The sequence below is a fragment of the Gallus gallus genome, chromosome 10, assembly GCF_016699485.2.
Source record: "Gallus gallus isolate bGalGal1 chromosome 10, bGalGal1.mat.broiler.GRCg7b, whole genome shotgun sequence".
In the NCBI taxonomy this organism is placed as follows: Eukaryota; Metazoa; Chordata; class Aves; order Galliformes; family Phasianidae; genus Gallus; species Gallus gallus.
Genome location: NC_052541.1, coordinates 18,497,904 through 18,518,952, shown reverse-complemented (window position 1 = coordinate 18,518,952; position 21,049 = coordinate 18,497,904). Strand labels below are relative to the sequence as shown.

Sequence of the window (21,049 nt, the reverse complement as noted above, 5' to 3'; positions counted from 1 at the left end):
TGAAGTGCACTCCTGTCCTTGATGACATCGTAGCAGTCCTTTGTTTCACTGCCCCACACTGATGCCAAAATCTCAGTTGCCGTCACTATCCTCTGCTGCCATCAACCACACCAACGCAGATCTTCACTCTCTACTCAAAAGTACCCATTCTCTTAAAATAAAATAGTGCTTTGATGGTGTCGCATAGCCCAAGAAAAACAGGTTCTCCTTAAACTGTCCTTTATGCACTGCTCCATTGAGCAGTCCACTTTAACAGTAGAAGCTACACAAAACATTAGAGGCTGCTGACAATCTCATTTAGACTCATTTTCCTTCCCCCTCTGTTTCTGCAACAAAAGACAATGAACATTTGATTTGTAAACTGTACATTCATGGCTGAGACCAGTCAAGGAATCAGAAAACAAGCAGGATGCCTACAAGGTTCCAAGGATGCACAAAGACTCCCCCAAACCTTATTTTCCAGTCTTGCACACTACCAAAACCAGACATTGAGAACCACACACTGATCTGCTGGCTATGTAACAGCTGTTTTGGTTTAGAACAGCTCTCCCCCACACCTCCTTTTTGTATGCTTACATTTTACATCTTACCACTAAGAGACATTTTACAGCATCATCTACCTCTGCTCCTCCCAGTACACTCTCTCACCAGGTCATTGCAAACTGTTGCTGATATTACGATGCCAAACGCATTGATGGACTGAATTGCTCCCTGGTTACCACAGACCTTGCTCTCGTCAGATTTAAGGAGGGTTTTTTTTTGCTCTTTTGCATGCTAGCGTTTAGTGAGGTTATCTATTTATAAGTCTCCTGCTCTCACCACAACACAAAACCAAAATCCTTGTTAAACCAGGCCCAACCCTGGAACAAGCCATACATGTCAAGTGTTGGTCACACCATGTCAGTGCAGGACCGATAATCAGAGTGCACACTACAGAAAGTGGAGAAAGTAGAACAAGTCCCCAATGATTACAGCTATGTCTCCAAAATAACACTGACTCAGTTACAACACAAGAAACATGCTTTTAGTAGTACTATTTATTTCAGCTGCGATTCAAAAATGAAGCAGTCTGGAAAAACATAACTACCAGAAAGAGCTTCACCTGCACTAGAAGGGTTTTCCCAGGTCAACATACTGCTATTGTTATGCTGCAGAACTGGACTCAGCTTGGCTTTGCAAGATAGCCCCCTTAACCCAGGGCTGTGTGATTCCAAGAGTTCTTAAAGAATAAAGTCATAAAAAAGCCTAAGAATGGAAAATGGAGATGTAAGAACTTATCTCTTACAAGTGGCTTCGCAACTACCATCAGAAGTCTCTAGGAGTCCCCAGTCTCCTTTCTCCAGCATAGAGCTTTATTTGATTGCTTTAAAAAAATTAACAGTGATGCATAATAAACACAATCTACATCACATAGAAGGTGATCATACAACAGATTGCATAAATCAGACTTGGCCAGCAATTAGCAAACATACTCAGACACATTAATGTCTGATGAAGATATTTTTACAGTCTCAAGATTTGTCTCATATGGTACGAGACTCACCGAACAGCTGGCATGCTGTACACATACTGCACAATCACTGCATGGGTGGTGCCATTCAAACCAAGTCAGGAAATGCTCTGTCTTCAGCATACATGAGTCAGGAATATGGGAATTTGTTACCTTATTGTGTCAAGTGTCATTTTTCTTTCATGGAACATGTCACAGATTAATGGAAGAGCTAGGTTTCTAAAAGGGCAATTATAAGCTGAAAATAAGGTAGGGCATTTATTTTACAGTAAATTAACTGGCAGTACAGAAATGACAATTTGATGCAACTACAGAAAAAAATGTTTTTAAAATTCATTAAGTATAGAAGTAATTGTCCTGCAAGACAAATGTTTATAAGTGGTATGCAGGACCAACTTTTACAAGTCAGTACATAAAATATGGTTGAACAACTCAGGCCCTTTAATATATTCCTATCTTGCTTGCAAAGCGAGTATCCCTGTCTCAAGTTAGATTCCCAGCTCTAACACAACTCCCAGCTACACAAGCAAGCCTGGCAGCAAGCAGTTTCAACCAGAGACAAATTCTGTGTGCTATAATGTAAGCATACATAAACTCAGATAAAGTAAGGATGGTAGAAGCTGAAGACAGATGACAGTTGTAGTAAGAAATGTTAAGTTTGTTTTTTTAGCAGCATAAAGCAATGAAAAAACTCAAAAAAAAGCCCTCTGAATTAAAATCCTATTGAACCACAAGGAATTTAGCATGGAAGTATTTTTAACTGGAATAAAAAATTATATTGAAGGAGACTTGCAATATAAAATTTTATCTCACCTCTGTGCATTATTTTATGCTTTTCTCTCAGATATGTGAGTCCTTTTATTACCTGAAAACAAGTAAAATAAAAGTTTTACATTTATGAAACAAAAGATAATTGCATGTTTTTCTTCTGCAAGGATTCTAACGGAATGTTAACGATATTTTGGGGCTTCTGCTACGTTAACATTGCAAGTGAATATTTTGTTTAAATTTACCCCTCCAGCTCATACTAAAAAACAGACTCAAGAGGATCCTCAGCGTAAGCTTTGCATACACACAGCTTGCTGCACAGTAAATACTAGAAGGATAATACTAAAAAAACAATTAATGAAATGATGCTTCTGTTCTTATCCAGAAGCATCCACTGATATAAAAGAAAACAAAAGTGAATGCACTGAAGCGTGAGTTGTTCTGGGCTACCAAATAGTGACACATACAGAGATTGCATTCTTTTAAAAGAAAACACACTTTAAAACCCAGGAACACTTCTCTCTGCCACATCTTTCAGTCCTGGAGTGGCTGCTTCCTGCATTACTGAGCTGAGATGCACACCCACCCACCCACCGCCTCTGGGAGCGCTGAGCACACTTACTGCAATGCTGACTTTGCCCAGTATCTGCTCTGGAATTCTTCCAGCCTTTTTCAGCACTTGATCCAATGAGCCACCATCCTGGGAATAAATGTTTCAGTAGTCAAGCTTTATCCAAATTTCTCTAAAGTATTTTAAATAAGACTATAGTCTGAAGATTAAATTTAGTGAGAAATGTTACTTTTCACATTTAACATTGTTATGATGCATATCTGAAAAAAAAAAATCATTCCTCAATGGGAATTACTCAATTTTATGGTTATTTTTTGGCCAGGAACAGCATCCACACTTCACATAATCATCTTTGGTACGAGTATTTGCATGGCCTGACACTTGTTTGGAAGGGCTGCCCACAAACAGCTGTTGACCAAACGTTGCGAGTTCTACAAAGTGTCTGCAAGTCACAGCTTGATGCACCATCACACAGTATTCTTCTCTTCCCCTCAAAAGGTGGAATAAGGAGGACTGCAGTACAGAATATTTTGTTATTGATCACCAGGGTGCAAATACTGGAAAAATATAGAGCTGCTTCTCAAATATATAGGTGTTAATGGCACTGTGATAGTAATTAGATTTGTCCCCCTCATCCCCAGAGTAGATCCTACAGAGAGGAAATTGACTTCTATTAGCTCTGTGCATCTGGAGTGATTGCCAGCTTCCAAGGGAAGAAAGCACCGCAACACAAATAAATGTGTCATGGTTTTATGGCTTTTCCATTGGTATTCCACATAACATCACACAGCACACTGGAAGTTAAAGAGTTAACGATGTGAAATATCAATGAGAAACCATAAAACCATGACAAAATGTTTCTTAAAGTTCCACCATAAATAACAGCCTTACTAATCTTAAGAGGTTAAATAAATCAAATGCATGCACTGATATCCCAAGCAACGTAAAATACACTGCACTGTTGCTAAGGGCATCTAAGAAGGAAAACTGACTTAGTATTTTGAGTATCTGAAACAACAAAAGGCTTGTGCATAAATTTTAGATTCGTTCAAATAGAGACCACACAAAGAAACTAGAATGTTATCTCTCAAATTTAAAAGAAAGAAACAAAAAAAGACTATCTTCCAGTAACAGAGACAGAAATCCAACATGACCAAATAATTTCCTTCTGCCTTAACCCACCCTTCAGCAGTTTGCATATGTAAATGGTGATGAAAGGAGAAAAGCTAGAATAGAAAGCTTTAGAATTTGAAGACTAACACCTAAAAGTCTTATGAGAAAGGAGAAGTAATAAGAAAGTCCTTCACTTCATTAAAAGAAAAAAATGCACCAGCAGATGGGTAAATATATACATAAATGTACAAATGTACATAAATACAAATAGATGAAGTATTATACAGGCAGATTGCACTTTTTGACAGCTATCTCTGCCAAGACACTGTTGTATTAGCAAATCTCTTGCAGAAGAGAAAGAACTCTTCTTATCCCCTGAGGAATAGCTCTAATACTGAAAGAGGTTCAATACAACTCAGCTGCCTGGAAGCGCTGGCTGCAAACATCAGCATCTTTCAGGAACAGACTCCAACCTTTCTGAATGTTAAATACCTGCTGCTAAGCAAGACTAAGCATTCATTTTGAATTCATGCACCTAAATACCAAACCCCTAAATTGTCAGTTTCCAGGCCTTTTCCACCTGTAACTTGTTTGAACATGTTTTGCTGAAGTATGAATTTTGACTGATGCTAATTGAATGAAAGGAGATTCATCTAATCTCTTTCCCAAAAGGAATGCACTCTCCACCTAGTGATCTGCATTACGTCAACAACTTAATCACTTAATTAAGACTACAAATAATCCACCTTCACTGTTTCATTTCTCCTTAATCAACTGTTCTTCCCATAAAATCCTGGATCTAGTCCATTTAATTCAGCACTGAAACAGTGGATTTCATACTGCCTTCTCTTATATTGCAAAGATATTCACCAGAGGTATCATTCCCTGCTTAGGAACTTCCAAATCCCAATTGCTCCTGTTATTTTATTCCTTGCAGATGTGAACATTTGTGGCATTTAATCATCTATGTAAGCAGTGCCCAGTTATTTTAACATTTTTCTTGTTTTTCATTACCGTTTTCAATTCTGAGAAGCTAAGTTTCTTATAATTCCCAATAGTCACTTGTATTTTAGGAGTGTGCACACTTTCTATTCAGCTAGAACATGCTTTAAAAAAATGGATCGTGATCACTTGTTCCTAAGCAACCACCAATTTCTTCTAAAAATTTCAGAAAGAGAAGACCAGAGAAGCACTAAAACAATCACATGTACTTTCCAGAGAAAGTAAGGTCTCTCTCCAAAGAAACAGTTTTTCCAGGAAAAGAAGTCTTCAGACTTACTGTACTGCATGTTGTTAAAAAAGTCCTCCAATAAGCAAGGAAAACATTCATTAACCTTTAACTACAGAAAATTGACTTCACATTTGCCTTTCTATGGAGCTACATGGAGCCACACAGTGCCTAGAATAATGAGTACTTCTCTATTAAAATGAAACTCACTAAAATATTTTTGGTCTTTAAAACACTGTCTAAATTCCTTGTGGGCTTGTTCACTTATCTTTGTCTGCATTTCCTGTAGAATTTGAAAGACAAAACATGGATTCATCGGAACCACAAGAAATTACTTTCTTGTTATCAGAGCTACTAAGGACCCCACAGGTGTCATACCAATCAGCATCATCTGGTCCACACTCACTTTATACTGCACAAAAATCAAGCCTAAACCAGAACAAGCATCTGAAGAGCAAGATCTGGTCAATATTTTTAAATTCTGAAAAATTTTATCTAAAGTACCATGAATAGAGGAGAAGTAATTGGAAATCTGAAATGGTTTCAGATGCTTTACTCACACAAGTCCACTTCATTAACTCCTGACACTCACACATTCAATGTACAACCTGTTAACAACTTTAAGTTACAACTGATTACTATGCACTTACCATGTGTTCCATGCAAATGCTGATTTCCCCATCGCTGTAAAAAGCTCCATAAAAGCCCACTATGTATGGTGAATTGCACTCATGTAGAACCTGCAGCTCACGGATGATCTGGTTTCGAATAGCTGGCTTGATTTCTAGATGAATCAACTGCAAAATAACCCATTCTTATTATCTTCTTAGTGGCAAGGGACCTTCCAGAAAGAAGAGTTTGTTCAGAGGGTGTGCAGGCTCTATGCCCCAGAGGTTTCCAAAGCCCAGATGGGTAACCCAGCCCACTCTGACCATACAGGTGTCTGCTCTGAGCAAGTCAGACCTCACAGCCTCCCAGGGCCCTTTCCATCACAGCTATTCTATGGTTCAACTGTAAAGTAATTCTTATTTTCACAGTAGCAAAGGGAAAGACAAAACACTACAACAACACAGCATGAGGAATCTGAAACATTGTTGGTCATGAGAAATGCTAGATTTAGAGCAAAAACATGAAGATGTTATCCCTAAAATAGACTGTATTATATAAACCAACAGATGTTCTCCACATTACTCGAGTATTCTGTCTCCACGCCATCTCTGAGCAAGACAACTTCCAATTCTTTTTAGGAATTTCTCATTAAAAATGGCTAAAAAAAATATCCTACTTTGATTAAAAGTTTTAAGGACTAAAAGCTATTACAGGAAAGTCTATTAAAACTACTGACATTGTAAATAACACTGTTACAGTGAAAAAAAGTTAGGGTCTGATAAATCAGTAACAGCATCTGGTAGGACTGCAGAATGTCACATGCAAGACCTGAGGGTAAGACAAGTTTATCAACAGGATGCTATTTTCATACATAAATTTTTAAGGGGATAGATGCTTCCTATCCACAATCTGCAAGAATAGCATTAACATCCTGAGTAAGTCTTGAGTACTTTTTCCCACTCAACTCAAAGTTCTACCAAAAGAAACTTTGAACCAATATCTATTACATAAAACAGAAAAGAATTTATAGTTTCCCCAACATGGACAGAAAAATAAGTAATCAAGATCTCAAATCCTGATTATGGAACAAGAAGTTAATATATTGAAGAAAACTGCAGTTGAAACATCTCAGTTGCATCAAATGTTGATGAATTGGGGTAAAGTTTCCTGTTAAACTTACAGTAGTTAAAAAAATAATCAAGTAAATTTACTTAGTTCAAGAAAGCCTCAGTGACTTCCATGTGTCTTAATTCTCACTCCTTTATAGCGGGCATTTTTCAGCACTTCCCTCCAAACTGTCACTATACTGAGCATGGTTATTATCAAAGTCAGTATGTGCACATCTTCCTTTATTTTACTGACAATAACAGTGCACTCTTCTTCAAAGGCATACAGTAATTTGTTTAACTTCTCAATTGAAAAAATGGAAATTTTCAGTGTAGTGTAACAACAGCACCTGCCATTTGAGCATGCTCTATGTTTTATCATGCGCTGTTTCCCATGAAGCAGGTAAGCCTGCCAGCTTCCTGACCCACTGATGTACATTGATGCACGCACTGATCCTTAAGAAGTGCCACCCGTGCAAGGAACACTGCTCAGAGAAGGAAGAAGCATGAGGTACCAGAACAGAAATAATCCCATAGTCACAGCTGCATCTCCATAACTGTATTTGGCTCCCAGGGTTCTTGAGAGAAAGCAAAAGCTCCTCTCATCTATGAGATTTAAAATATCAAGCTATTTAAGGAACAAATTCTCATTTCTCTTATAAGCTAGGTCACAACTGCTATTGGTTTTGCAGCATAAAGCTGAATCATTGATACGCGCTATCCCCAGAAGGTTGAGTGCCTTTTTGCACAGAATCCACCTCCACCCAAAAGGAAACTGTAAAACAGGAAACATCACTGTATTCCAGCACATTCCCTCCTCTTCAGCTTTCTGAGCTTTCAATTTTTTAAAGTATCCTCTAGAGGCCCTTTCCTGGTCTGCAGCTGTAAAGGAAGCTATTACAGAGCATATGCTTTTTCCATTCCTCTAAACTTTTGACCCAGAGTAAAAGATACTGCTACTTTCCCCAACTTGCAGCTTCTGGCAGCTTTGTAGGCCTCCTACTTATAACTGAGGCTACTGCATGTTCTCTGAAAGACATGCACAGCTGAAAAGATCCCATTTGTCAAAATGAAGGGAAGGGAGAAAAGGGGAAGTAATACTTAACCTCTCATCCCTAACATGGAACGCTAATTGTGAGAAATCAGAGCACAGGATAAGCAAGACTAACTCCTCCTACTTTTCAGTAAGTTGGCACTAAGCAGTCTTTTGTGTGTCAGCATCACTTATTTCTCTGAACTATATTTCAGAGAGCCTGCTTAATAAAGATTGTTTTAAATCTCTTGGTTTTGAGACACTCACCTTTCTTGCCATGATGAGGCCAGAAGGCTTGTGAGATACTTTGAACACCACCCCACCATTCCCTGCTCCCAGCTCACTGATCTTCTCAAAGTCATCATCCTTCAGCTCCCCAACTTTTTGTTTCTGGGTAAGGAAAGCTTCAAGGCGCTTCCTTTGCTGTTCATCCAGCTCTAGCTCTTCCAGCTTCTTCTGAAGCGCTTCCAAGTTTGTCCTGCACAACAAAAAGAACAAGCTGGCTGTTAGGCAGGTCGAGTATACCCAGCAGTGCTGAAAGAGGAATAGATCATGAAGTTCACAGACCGAATAAACTATATTTTTGCACCTATACATGCATTATCTAGAAGGAACAGACTTGTACAGTCATCCCCATGAGATACGTATTATTGGATCTCTGTTTTAAGGAAGCACCATTTTATTCCAGATAAAGCAGTGACAAACACAAGCAGGCAATGCATACTGAGGCACCGTCCGAATTCACACGTGTTAAGTTTTGGTATTGACAGGAGTGGGTTTAGTGACTCAGCAGCATTCCCGATCCCAGATCTCATGAGTCACTGCACATCTCCCCAAGCTGTTTTTAGTCCCACATTTTCAAGGATTACATTGTCATTTCCTACAGAGCCTACGTGTTTAAGCCACTGATTTCTCACACAATTATATAATTAATTCATGTAGAAGCTTCTCAGCTAGATATCAATAGTTAATTTTTTAAGCAATTAAACTTCAGATCCTGTAAAAACACTCCCTCCCAGTTATGTGGGAACTTAAATGCCCATTTAAAATTCCCTGTTTCCAACTGAAACAGTAAGTTTCCACAGGAATAAATGGTAACAGCAAATATCTGATTTGTTCAGCCCAATTTAAGGCAATGTTCACAGGGAATGCAAGATGAAAGATGGGAAGAGAATCTGCTTCTACAGTCTACACCAGTGTCCATTAAAAATAATAACAATAATAAAAAGATACAATTAAGATTCACCAGTGATCAAGAGAACCATTTCTATTCATCTCTTGACAAAGCACACAGCAGAGAGGCACATTCCCTGAGCAGCCAGGATGGTGCTGTGAGGATGAGGCCGATTCCCCAGGACACAATGACAAAAAGCACTCAGACTCCATGCGACAACAGAGTCCCAGGGTGAAACCCTCAACTTCTGAATTAGGAAGCCTGCACCCCCAGACAGGATAGCAAACTTGATGCGAGTTCACCCCCAGGTACAGGCAATGTAAATAATATAAAGCCCACAAGCATTCACGACTCTTCCCTGCCAAATGATCACTCAAAGTTTAAGCAATGCCACACTCTTACTTAGAGTATCAGCTTAAGCATGTTAGACAAGATGCAATCAAAGCTAACAGAGGAAGTGATAGCACTTAGAAGAGCTGAACTAAGTAGGAGACAGAATGAGACCCCTGATAGAAAGGTGAGCTCTGTTCAGTCACTTCTTTTTGTATTTAGTCAGTCCAGGCATAGGATTTGCAAACTGTGATGAGAAAGTAATGTCTATTTGCATGCTAATAAGAGAAAATACAGAACTAGTTCCACAGAAATATTTGCCCGGGATGAATGCACTTGGGAAATGCTGCTTAAAACCAGAACAGTCTTATATAGTAAACTGATAAGCTTTTTCTACTGAAATTACACCACAGAAATAAAAGTAACTTTATGGTGCATGTGTTCCATTTCTGAGCTATCCTACAAAAAGGAAATGCTACCTCATTTCTGGCCTCATCCAGTGCTTCATACCAGCAGCACCAAACTGGAAGGCAAACACACAACTATCCTAGAGCATCCCAAAGAGCTTCCCTCTGCAGATAAGCACGGCTCGTAAGAGCATCACAAGTCTGTACATCAGATTGACTTGAAAGATGACCCATTAAGAAACATTTTTGAACCCTGATTACTAACACATAAAATGAAGCAGATATATCACCGGATGCTTTATTTCCAGGTCACCCACTGAGACCAACGCACCGCAGCCTCCAATTGACCTTATCAGGGAACTTCAGCTTCCTTTGAAAAAAAACCAACCTCTTCTAATCTGCCCTGGCAAGAAGCCATCCCTACATTCATGCACAAATTCTGAGGAGGAACGCTGAACTCGCTGTCTTTCTACAGACTGCTTAAGGCAGGGCTGCTCACTTGGAACAATGGAGGAACCAGAGCCAAGGGAACAGAACTCAACATAGCTTTCCTCGCTCTGATGGGAGAAAACAGCTATTGAGTTTTTGCTCTGAAGCAGAAGAGCCTTTCTGCGCCTGGAGACAACACCAAGATGCCTGTGCACGTGGCCTGGAGCAGACAACGTGCCAGTGTGAGGGAACAAACACTCAGTCAGGCCGATGCTTTCGCATGAAAGACAACAACTTGCTAAGACAGCATTCATCTCATCTGTGTTAGTTTTACACAGGTATGCATTAGATTCGATTCTTTTTTTTTTTAAACATTGGTTGTTTCAATCTCAAACTCTGCACTTAGGGAGAGGCATTTCCTTGCCTGACTGTATAAGTCATAGCTGGTGCTCTTGTTCAAACAAACACGTCAGGTTTCTCTACTTATCTAGAACACGGCCACGGTAGCAAAAGAAACATGAAGGCAAATCAGATCTCTGCTCCCATCTGAGACCAGAACCACTTCTCCAGAGGGGAAAAGCAAAGCCTCAGAACTCCTGTCAGTATCACAGAGCAAGCCAGCAGCGTGCTCCAAGCTGGAATGGCAAGGCCTCCATTACCTGCAGTGATGTGCAGTAACAGCAGTTAAGTTTCTCAGGTCTCACTTGTATTTTTCAGAACCAATTCTTTAACTGTGAAGTAAGTGAATCCAAAAACTTTCAAAGAAATTCACACAAGAAAGACATTGTCCAAATTACTGCCCAGATTGTAACCAACCATAACATTTACAGTTATCTTTGTAGTTACTTTCTGTCCTGCCCTTTGTTACTCTTTCTTTTTAACCCTCTCTCATTCTGTCCACTTGCTTGAAGCATTTATTAAATAAGAGTATTTGTAGCATTAAAATAGCTGGTACTAATCTAGCTCCAGCATTCAAGGGCAACAAGAGTCAGGAAGCTGCAGATTTGAACTCTGGCTTCTGCAGCAATCCTGCTCCCAACCAGTAACTGGGACCATTATCTGCACCATCACAGCACGAAGGCAGAACAACGTTGAAGTGCAAAGAACATACAGGGACAGATGTGTAGATAATAGGTACATCCCTGCACTCCAAGTTTTACAAATTAAACCCAAACAGCAAATACAGAAGATGGAATACACAGTTCAGTGCTACAGAAGGACCCCACAAAGACACTATGGAAGTTCTAAAAGCAGCAGAACGCAGGCGTGCCAATGGCCGCCTCCAGAAGCAGCACTAGGAGGTACTCAATCTTACACAGAACTTACTCAAAAAGACAGATTCCTATTAAAATTCATCACCATTACCTTCTGCAGTCTTGGAGCTGTTTTTTCACTGTCACAAAGCTATGTCTTTGCCAGGGCTCCATCAAAGCAGGAAATCATCAAAACCACCTCAGTGCTTCCCTGTTCCAAGCTCTACTCCAAAGCAACAGGTTATCATCCAATTTATTGCTATCAGCTCCAAAGCCAAGCACACACTAACACAGTGCACCAGGGAAAGAATCCAGCTTTTGTAATGTGACCATCTGAATGAAGCAGCAGGGAGGTCAGTGCTGTGCTCCCTGTTTGTTAAAGACACAGTGCAGTTCCACAGGATGCGTTCAGTAAACGCCTCCTTAATCAGTGGGGAGGAATGGGTGAAGATGCTGTACAGCCAGCTGACAATACCACTTTATAAAGCATTCTCTTAACTACTGAAGTCCAGGGGCAATTATTCCAAGATTTCTCATCTAGATGAAGAAAATAAATCAAAAGCAACCAAAACTTCAACTTCACATTCAATAGATGTTTGGGGTTGTTTTCCTCTTACAAAGGCAGCACAAAGTCAAAGGTGTTCTGGAGGTGGAATCACCTCTGCCTGCACTCCATCAGGTCAGATCCTCCCCATTCAGTCAACTCTGCTTCTGCTTTTTCACTCTCTAAGAACATTAACAGTCATGCAGTACTTCTGTAACCTTTGAAGTGCTACTATGCACAACAGAACTTAACTACAGAGCGTTTCCCCATCAAACACACAGAAGACACTCTCCAGTCAAGCAGCAACCAGCCACTGATGTTCAGGGAGAAGTTCCACCTCTGCCCCTGCCTAAAGGATGTCACATACCAGTGAGTCAGGGGATACTGCTGAGCAACTCTTTCCTTGCTCTGATTTTCACACTCACTGGTGAAGAGGAGCAACAGATTCTGCAAAGCATGCTCCCTCTGTGCACCACGATGGGCAGAAGGCAAGAGGAGCCTTCAGTTCACACTCTTAGGGGCAGCCACCGCAGCACTGAAGCAAGCACTTCTGAAGGAGATGCATTAGACATCTGAGAGCACTGTTGCTCTCTGAACTGAGAAAGGGAAGAGAAATACTGCCACAGCCTTCTGCTGTGTAATGCTGCAATAAGAGAATAGAGCTCCTTACTCTTAGTTCACACTAACAGCACTCCACATCCTTGAGATTTTCTTTAAACTCACTTTAGCAAAGCCTAAATTAACACTGAAGTCTGCATTAACACCACACTCAAGCCCAAAGTCTACTTCAGAAAAGAAGAAAACTGGAAGAGGAAGTAGAAATCCGATGCCATCTTTAAGAGTAATTTGTCACATAGCTGATCAAAGCTATCGCTATGGGTTTTGCAAGCTGAACAATTAGCAAGAGAGAAAGCACTAAGAAGTACATTCACTTGCAGCTCTGCTGTCAGATGAGGACACAGCTTAGGGGCTGTTTTCCAGAACAGTGACAGTAACACTTTCCCCAAGCCTACTCAGCTGTCAATCTAAAGGAGAAAGTAGGCAGTTCACTACATTATTTCCATGAAGCACCTCAACCAGGCAGCTGAAACAAAATAGGAAGACCATGAAGGCATTCTGCAGCACTGAGAAGACAGACTACTGTTCTGCATGGCGCTGCCAAACCTGGGCAATAAGGCTTTTTGGAAAAAAAACAAACCCAATTTAACTTTGCCTTTAACAAAGAACAGATCAGATGGAAAATGTGATCTGAGCAGCCCACAGCTTACAGGACAGGTGCCTCTGCTTTGGGGCTGACTCCAGGGCAGCCTCAGGAAACATGCACATAAAACACCACAAAGATCTGACCTCACTGTGCGAGCAACATGGGAAAAACAGTTTCCCAACTCCCACTCATTTTCAATATTGCATGTTAGAGGTCCTTCATAAAGAATCACTACCTTTAGGTGGGACATATGATTGTCCAATATAAGTGCTCTTTACTAGCATTAAAATTAGCACCTCAACACACCACTCTGTTTTCAGGACACAGATTTTGAGAAAAAGCAGATTATTCCAAATCACATCTATTTCTTAGTAAAAGGTATGTGAAACTAACCAAAATTTTCCTGTCTGAAAAGCTTCCTGCCAGCCTAATTCTACTTAAAATAAATCTTCTCATTTATCTGAAGCCAAAAGGTGTGTGTTCTAAAGAAAATGCAGTGTGACTTCAGGTCTCCAACAGCTGGCACAAGTTGAGATTCCCCGCAGGCTGAGCCACGAGGTAGGCATTCCTGTTTTGCTCAAGCCCAACCCGTGTGCCACGGAACTTCTCAGACTGCTTTTTTCCATACGAGCAGAAGTGTCAGATAACACATCTGATCTGAAGGCTGAGCTCACCCCAAGAGACAAAGCCACAGATGTGAGTAGTGACACAAAGGGACAGACATCAGCTTCCCTTTGCTCCCAGAGTCTTTGGCAGTCGTTCTCAGGCACCACCTGGGTTACAGGCCTCTGCCCTGGGCAGCAGCAGCTGCGGCCAGCAGGGCTCCAGCCCCCTTTCCATATTTGATGCTGTGGCTGAGCTTTACAACCAGTACCCTGCTCAGTCAATAGCTTTCTCAGGACCTGCTGTAGTGTTGCAACTGAAGTTTGTAGCAATTAACTCTGCAACCTCAATTAAAAAAAAAAAAAAAACCCAAGAACTGCATCACCAAGTTCTGCACCTTCCTGCCACACACAGCTGTGCACCCATCACTGCTATTCCCAGACACCACCGGCTGGCACAGCCATGGGGCTATCTGTGCTTCCTTATGGACACAAGTTTGCTGGGGATTCAAAACAACAGAGGATAAACAGATCTTATAAAGTTCTAATCACCAGCCTACACACATGCATTGACTTTAATTAAGTCTCCAAACCCTTGAGTAGAATTTAATAAAACCAAGGGCTAGGCAGGGCAATAGCAACGGCTACAGTACCCTCACAACTCCCTGATGGGTAAGGACACAGCTTTAGAGAGACACTACAGTAACAAAGAGATGAAGTTACAGTATCTGCTTACAATGCACCATCGCCAAGATCAAAACTCCAAGCCTCGGGGGCAGAGCAGGGGAGCAGGAATGCTGCCAAAAGCTGCAACTGAGCATCAGGGATGGGGAAAGAGGAGTGCCTGAATATGCAGATAAAAACATAAGGAAAGCTGCAGCTGGGATTCAGAGAAAACTGAACAGAACATTTAGATCTTCCCCCAAATTCAAAAGAGATTATTTAAGACAAAGTACTACCAATATTACCATTTACTAAGGCAAATCATTTTGATTTTATATGTACAGACTGTAACAATACATACAGAACTATCCATATACACACACCCCTATACAAAAAAGCAGTTATTTGCCTCCTAGACTATGCATCCTGTGCATCAGATTCCTGCATTACAGCCACTGACTCATCTTCCCACCACACCAGAAAAAGTTCTAGAAGAGCTAAGAGTCATAAAAACAACAACAAAGAAAAGGAGACAAGCTGCCAGGAAGCTTTGTTTCAAAAGCCTTCAGGTAGATACTTAGGAAGGTGTTCATCTGTGCAAGGGGTCACACACAGGGAGCAGTGTGGAGCAGCCTGCTCGTGCCCTCGCGTGTAACATGCAGTAACAGATGCCCCGTGCACTTCCTCCTGCTGTGTGCCAGCAGGAACCCACGTCCTCAGCTGTCAGCAGGAAAAGCCCTGCTGCAATGCACTCTTCTGTTGCTCGGACTGAGTCAGGTTAAGGACGGCTTCTCACCAGATGTTTGCAAAGGGATTCCCAGCAGTGAGTCTGTCTTCCCCAGTTGCTCAATTCCTGCAGTGCTGGCTGGCAGGCAGCTTTCCTAAGCATAATAGAGACCGCCTGAGTGAACAATACAGAACGTGTATCAACCAGAAATCACCTGATTGCTCATTTCTAACAATGTATCAGTAAGCCTTCAGAACAAAAGTTCCACCTCTTCCTTCCAAAGAAAACTCTTAGGAAGAAAGAAAAGCCTCCCCCAGAATTCAGCATGCTACAAACTGATGCTGCCAGCTAACACTGCTCCCTTGGACACAGCCATGTTGGTGCTCTGACAGTGGGATCCAGGAACCTTCCAACCACAGCCCACCCACAGGGCAATGACAGAGAACAAATACAGCTGCCAGGAGCTGTACAGAGGGTAACACAGGGAAGAGCATGGGGGGAGCTTTTGTATGAGAATGTTTGGAATGTGAAGACCATCCAATAGACAATTCCTTCTTCTGTTCATTTCAGAACATCCCTCCCGTGCACGTTACAATGCTCACTCGATACCGACTCCAACAGCTGCCTGATGAACTTCCTGCCTCAAGAAAATTCCCTACAATTCTCAAGGCTTTTTAATTCCTCCAGACAATGCTTCAGCAAAGATCCTTTGCCCAGACTAACAACAGTAGCCCTGCTGTCAGGCCAAACAAATAATTTAAGTGCATGGGAGCTTTGCCTAGATCCTTTCCAGCTTATTTTTTAATAAAAAAGGGTCATTTTCAACTATTAGGTAACACTGAAAGGTCTCAGAAGTAATCTGGTCCTCTGGAGAGGAAGATCTAAGACTATTCAATTAAAAGATGTACTGATCAGAAATTGTTGCAACTGTTGGATTTCAGTGTATCTCCGTGTCCCTCCCAGGCGCTGCCATGTAACCCTACAACAACCAGGGCTCTGCCCCACCCTGCCCCAGCCATTCATTCCTGAGCCACCCAGAACACAGGCATTTAAAACTTCACTGCAAAACATCACCTATTCTCAGCTGCCAAACCTATCTGAGATCCTTCAGTGGGGAAAACTCTCAGTTCAACACAGATGGATGGCTCACTGGAAGAGATGGGCCAAAGAAAGCACCAGGAACACACAGGCAGAGCAAGAGGAGGACGGAGGCTCTGGAGCAGCAGGATCCTGCACGTGTCCCATTGTGAAATCCCACCTTTGTAATTCTATCTGCAGAACTGGTGTGGGCAGAAAAAAGAAGTCAGGATCCAAACCAGCAGCTGGGACATTCCTTACCTCATATCTCAGCAAAATACAGCAACATTAATTTTTAATGCACAGTTTATTTGGTGCTCCTAAACTGATTGAGGCTTTGTGAACAATGACAAAGCCATGAGGAATGACAGTAAGTTTCCATTAGGGTAATAACACTGCAGTCTAAGTGCACAACATGACTCTACACTCTTACATCAGTGCTAACTGTCCTAGAAACCTTTCCTACATCCACACCTGCCAGACAGCTTCTAGTTCACAATTAAGAACAGCACAGGTCAATTTGCCACTTGTGGCAGTTATTACTTGTGTATTAGCTGTGTGTGCTTACTTAGCTAAGTTCTCAGCATGTACATCTATAAATGTAAAACGTAAAGAGGTAAGACACTCAAGCTTTTACTCTGCTTTATTGTGACATGTCATGTGCTCTATTAGCTTCTTAATTATTAAAATATTATTTCTAATTCAACGAAGGACAACGTCAGACTGAAGCAGATTAAGAAAGTCATTACGTATGTTTTAACCTGAACGTGGAGAATTTAGCAAACAACAAAACACTTTTCTTAGAAGCATCCAGCATTTATAACATTATGCCTAAAATGTGTTCTCATACCACACGTGTTTGTAAGGTTGGCTAGTTCTTCATTAGCAGGCAGTAGGAAGAAAGGAAGATTTTTTTCCCTCTTAAGTGTTTACAGCTCTGCAGTAATTCTGTGTATACATTTAACATAACTGCAATCCTGCCAGCTCATTCAGATCTCACCTCCAGCACACATGTGAAAATGCCCCGAAGTCAAAGGAATTCCATACAGGGGCTGCCTCTTGGCAGACTGTGCTTTTAAAATAATAATAATCTATACAGAAATAAATACAAAGCCAACAAGCAGAAGTGACACAGCAAGCATTGCAATGAACAAACAAGCAAAGATCTTCCTTTCACTTCATCTAAACTGATACCCAAGGAAAGAGAGCAAAAAGCTTTACTCTGTGCAGGAGAAACTCTCAGAGCAAGGCCTGCTGCCCACAGCCCCTGACTGCTGCTCACCTCACATCCCTCCAGGTTTCAGTGCAAGCCTGAAGACCAAAGAAATAAAAAACCAACTGCCACCCCAACCAACTCATTCAAAGCCCAAATTGAAGCTCCCTTGAGCGGGATACTGACAAACACGAATGTTGCAAAATGCACAGTAAACAACTTCAGAAAATCTCAACATAAAGTGAAGTTCAAACCACTCTCGCATAATTGCCAGATTATTCTTTGACTATCAAACAGAGGCAGCTGTACTCCTAGGTCATGCCAGCTAAGTCAGAGCCTTCCTTAACGAACTGAAAGAGAACAAGCAACAAGAAAAAGCTAATGTGTTAAGAATTTAAGTGCTCCCTTACAACTGGATTTTGCTGGTCACCAATTTCCAAGAAGTTACCCTGCAACATCTTTGGACTTTCTCTTAAGTCACACCCTGTGAAAAAATACAGTTCCTAAGGTGATACAAACCTGCAGGCAGCATTTGCTTGCATTCTTCTCAAAGAGCTGCCTCCTTACAGCACCTTGAAGGAAGATGTAAACTCCATGTTCTACCTTTCCTTTCATGTTCTTTTCTAGTTAAAATAGAAGTGTTCTTCCGTACTGTTTTTAATGCAGGTTGACAGGAATATCTTACTCTGCTATTCTACCTCATAAGATAACTCACCATGTCACACCTGAGATGAGCACCACGCTATTCCTCTAGAGCAGGAATCAAAGCTTAGGCTGGACTGGGGAGAAATCAGTTGACAGCAGGATACACAAGTTGTGTGTTTGGAATTCTTTAAACAGACTGAGAGGGAAAAATGGTATTTCAATTGCAATTACCTTCTCAATACAAATGCTTATACAACAGAAAGGCAGTGACATTAAATTAAAAAAAAAATTTTGTCTATTAAATCCAAGTTCCAGGCATTTCTGGAAAGTTCCAATTATATTACCAGAGACAGTAGTCAGCTTTATTTACTCAGCAAAGGGAAACAGCACGGCTTCAGAGTAGCTATGGCAATAGGCAGACAGACCTGAATGTAAGCGACGGGCAGGCAGAGCAATCACAAAGTGTCTCGTCCGAAATTAAAGACTGTAAGCAGTGACAAACACTAACACACATCTTAAGTGCAGCATTAATCACTTCCACTACAGACAAAGGAGCTGAAAAAAAAAAATTATAAGGCTTCGTCACATATTGTGGCTTGTTGGATTTTCCTGTTCATTGGCAAAAAAATATATGGACTATCCTTCACTTTTTCAAATGAACATTTGATAATAGTCTAAGATATATGCCAAAACATTCTACATGGGTGATCATTAAACACTACTTATATCTCAAAGTATGGATTTAATCAGTTTTCACATAAATATATAAGCACTTGTGGCCATGGGAATTTTAATGCAAAACCCTGAGACCAGTGGAAGACAAACTCATTCCACAGCCCAACTTTCAATCAGTAAAAAACACAGTTTTAAATAAATTGAGGAATTTTTAGCAACTGGTAACAGCTGTCAGATATTCCAAGGGACAGGAAAAAGAAGTTTGAGAGGAAGAGAAAGCAGACACTTGGTTTCTTTTAGCTGCTACAGAAGTGAGCCATCCCAACGTCGGCCAAAAGAGAAGTATCCCTATCATTACATTCAATTTTCTTTCATCTTTCTCCCATTTTCTCTGCAAAATCTCCACACAAGCATGCCTGCACAGCTCCAAAAGTATCAGAAAATAACGAAGAGCCAGCAGCTGGCCAGTGGCACTTGCCTTCATCCTGACGATCCCAAGCAACAAGGCACCAGGACAGCAGTGCAGGTCCAGCTCTGCATAACTGCGCCTCGGCAGGAAGTGTCAAAGCAGAAGCGAAGCTCCTGGCATAGAAGGATCTCATAGTGAGTTCTCTCCGGTGCACAGGAGGGCAGCCAGGGGATTTGGAAGGCACCAGAGAGAATCAAAATACCCTGTACAATTTATTAAAGTAATAACTACATATCACAAGCTACAAATACAAAACCTGCTGTCAAAGAAATACATTGTGGAATTGAAGAAAATATTCAGTATATGCATATTTACATCACAGGCACTTCCATTCTCCTTTATAATACTTAGGGTTTAAAACACATTCACGTGAGTTAGAATCCAGCCCCAGCACATACTTCAAACACACCTCACGCTGTAAGCTTTTTCTCACTCCAGTCAATGAATTCCCAATGCCAAACAAGGATGAGGACACAGACAGGAGGCATGGGAAGCAGGGCACCCTGAGTCACCATCTCCTCCTCTTATTTCTGCCGTTTCCACTTCCTTTCTGTCAGGAAGCAGAAGCACCATATGCATCCAATCCTAGAAAAACCAAGCTTTGGTATTTTAAAGCCAACAAGGGTACACGACCTCCCATAATCTCTTCAGAATATGCTGCAGAACCTTCAGGCTGGCAGCTAGCAAGTTTCTGGTGTTTAACATAAGATTACTGAGGGCCAACCTATATCCATTTGGTTTTGTACCAACGTTGTCTTCAGGCCCAAAAAACTTCCTTCACTCATTTACAGAGAACAGCCATCTCACCTCTCAGTCTTCACTTTACTTCACTAAATAATTTGAGCTTTTTTTTCATCCTCCTCAAGAGGTTCTGTGCCCTGGAGAAGAACAGAGAAGCAGCCAAGATCACTTGCGCCAAAGCGACAGGTTTGTGTATTCTGGAAGCAGATGAGTGGCTGGAGACTCAGGGCCAAAATTCCATTCAGTCAAGAACAAAGCATCTGTGTGGTACTCAAACACCTCTACTGTTTATTTTAGCTGCTGAACAGGGGAAAAATTACTGAGCAGATAATCAATCATCTTACAGACTTAAAAAGTAAAAATAAAAAAAAAAAAACAGAACTTTTCCTACTTTATTCCAAAGCCATTTCCAAATTCTGAAGCAATTATTCCTAAATTAAAGTCTTTCACAGTGAGGATGTAATATCTGCAGGATGAGATAAACTAATTCTGGCTGTGTATGAGATGACAGGTTACCAGCGCTGCTTTTTCATTGAGCTGTCTGTTAAAAATACTTGATACAACTCCAAACTATGCAAGTGCCAGGTACAGGTCTAATGCATAACAAAGAGCAGAGGCTCAGGAGATGCATATACCAAATGAATTAACACAGAGAACAGAAAGTGCTGCAGGACAGCCCATCAGTGTAAACACAGCCCAGTACTCCATGAGTCTCCTCAAGTTTCCAACAATATCAGACAGTAAACATAATTAAATATGATAACATTTACTGTATGAGGAAATACTTAAGAACCACAGTACTTCATATAGTATGTCTGCTGATTAACTTCTGGTAGCAAAACAAGAAAGTGATAGGTTTATCATATTTACTGCATCAAAAAACAATATACAAAAGAGATCTCTGAAAATGAAATTGACTTATCCACAACTGCCTTGAAGAAAGTCACCTAGAAGGTGC

The 21,049-nt window shown here is 40.9% G+C and overlaps 1 protein-coding gene across 2 annotated transcripts in view; it reads right to left on the bottom strand.

Annotated features, from left to right (window-relative positions):
• The window catches only part of MAP2K1 (mitogen-activated protein kinase kinase 1), a 31,409-nt gene that overhangs the window by 8,761 nt on the left and 1,599 nt on the right, over window positions 1-21,049 (bottom strand). Inside the window, exons 1-5 of one of the 2 annotated variants that reach the window (XM_015292096.4) lie at window positions 11,644-11,823; window positions 8,206-8,416; window positions 5,841-5,987; window positions 2,901-2,978; window positions 2,324-2,375 (exon numbers count right to left, since the gene is read on the bottom strand). In XM_015292096.4, coding sequence (XP_015147582.1) covers window positions 2,324-2,375; window positions 2,901-2,978; window positions 5,841-5,987; window positions 8,206-8,416; window positions 11,644-11,705 — 550 coding nt within the window. In that variant the 5' untranslated portion in view covers window positions 11,706-11,823. Of the gene's footprint in view, window positions 1-2,323; window positions 2,376-2,900; window positions 2,979-5,840; window positions 5,988-8,205; window positions 8,417-11,643; window positions 11,824-21,049 lie in introns of those variants that run through there. The other variant, NM_001005830.2, reaches the window with a different exon arrangement.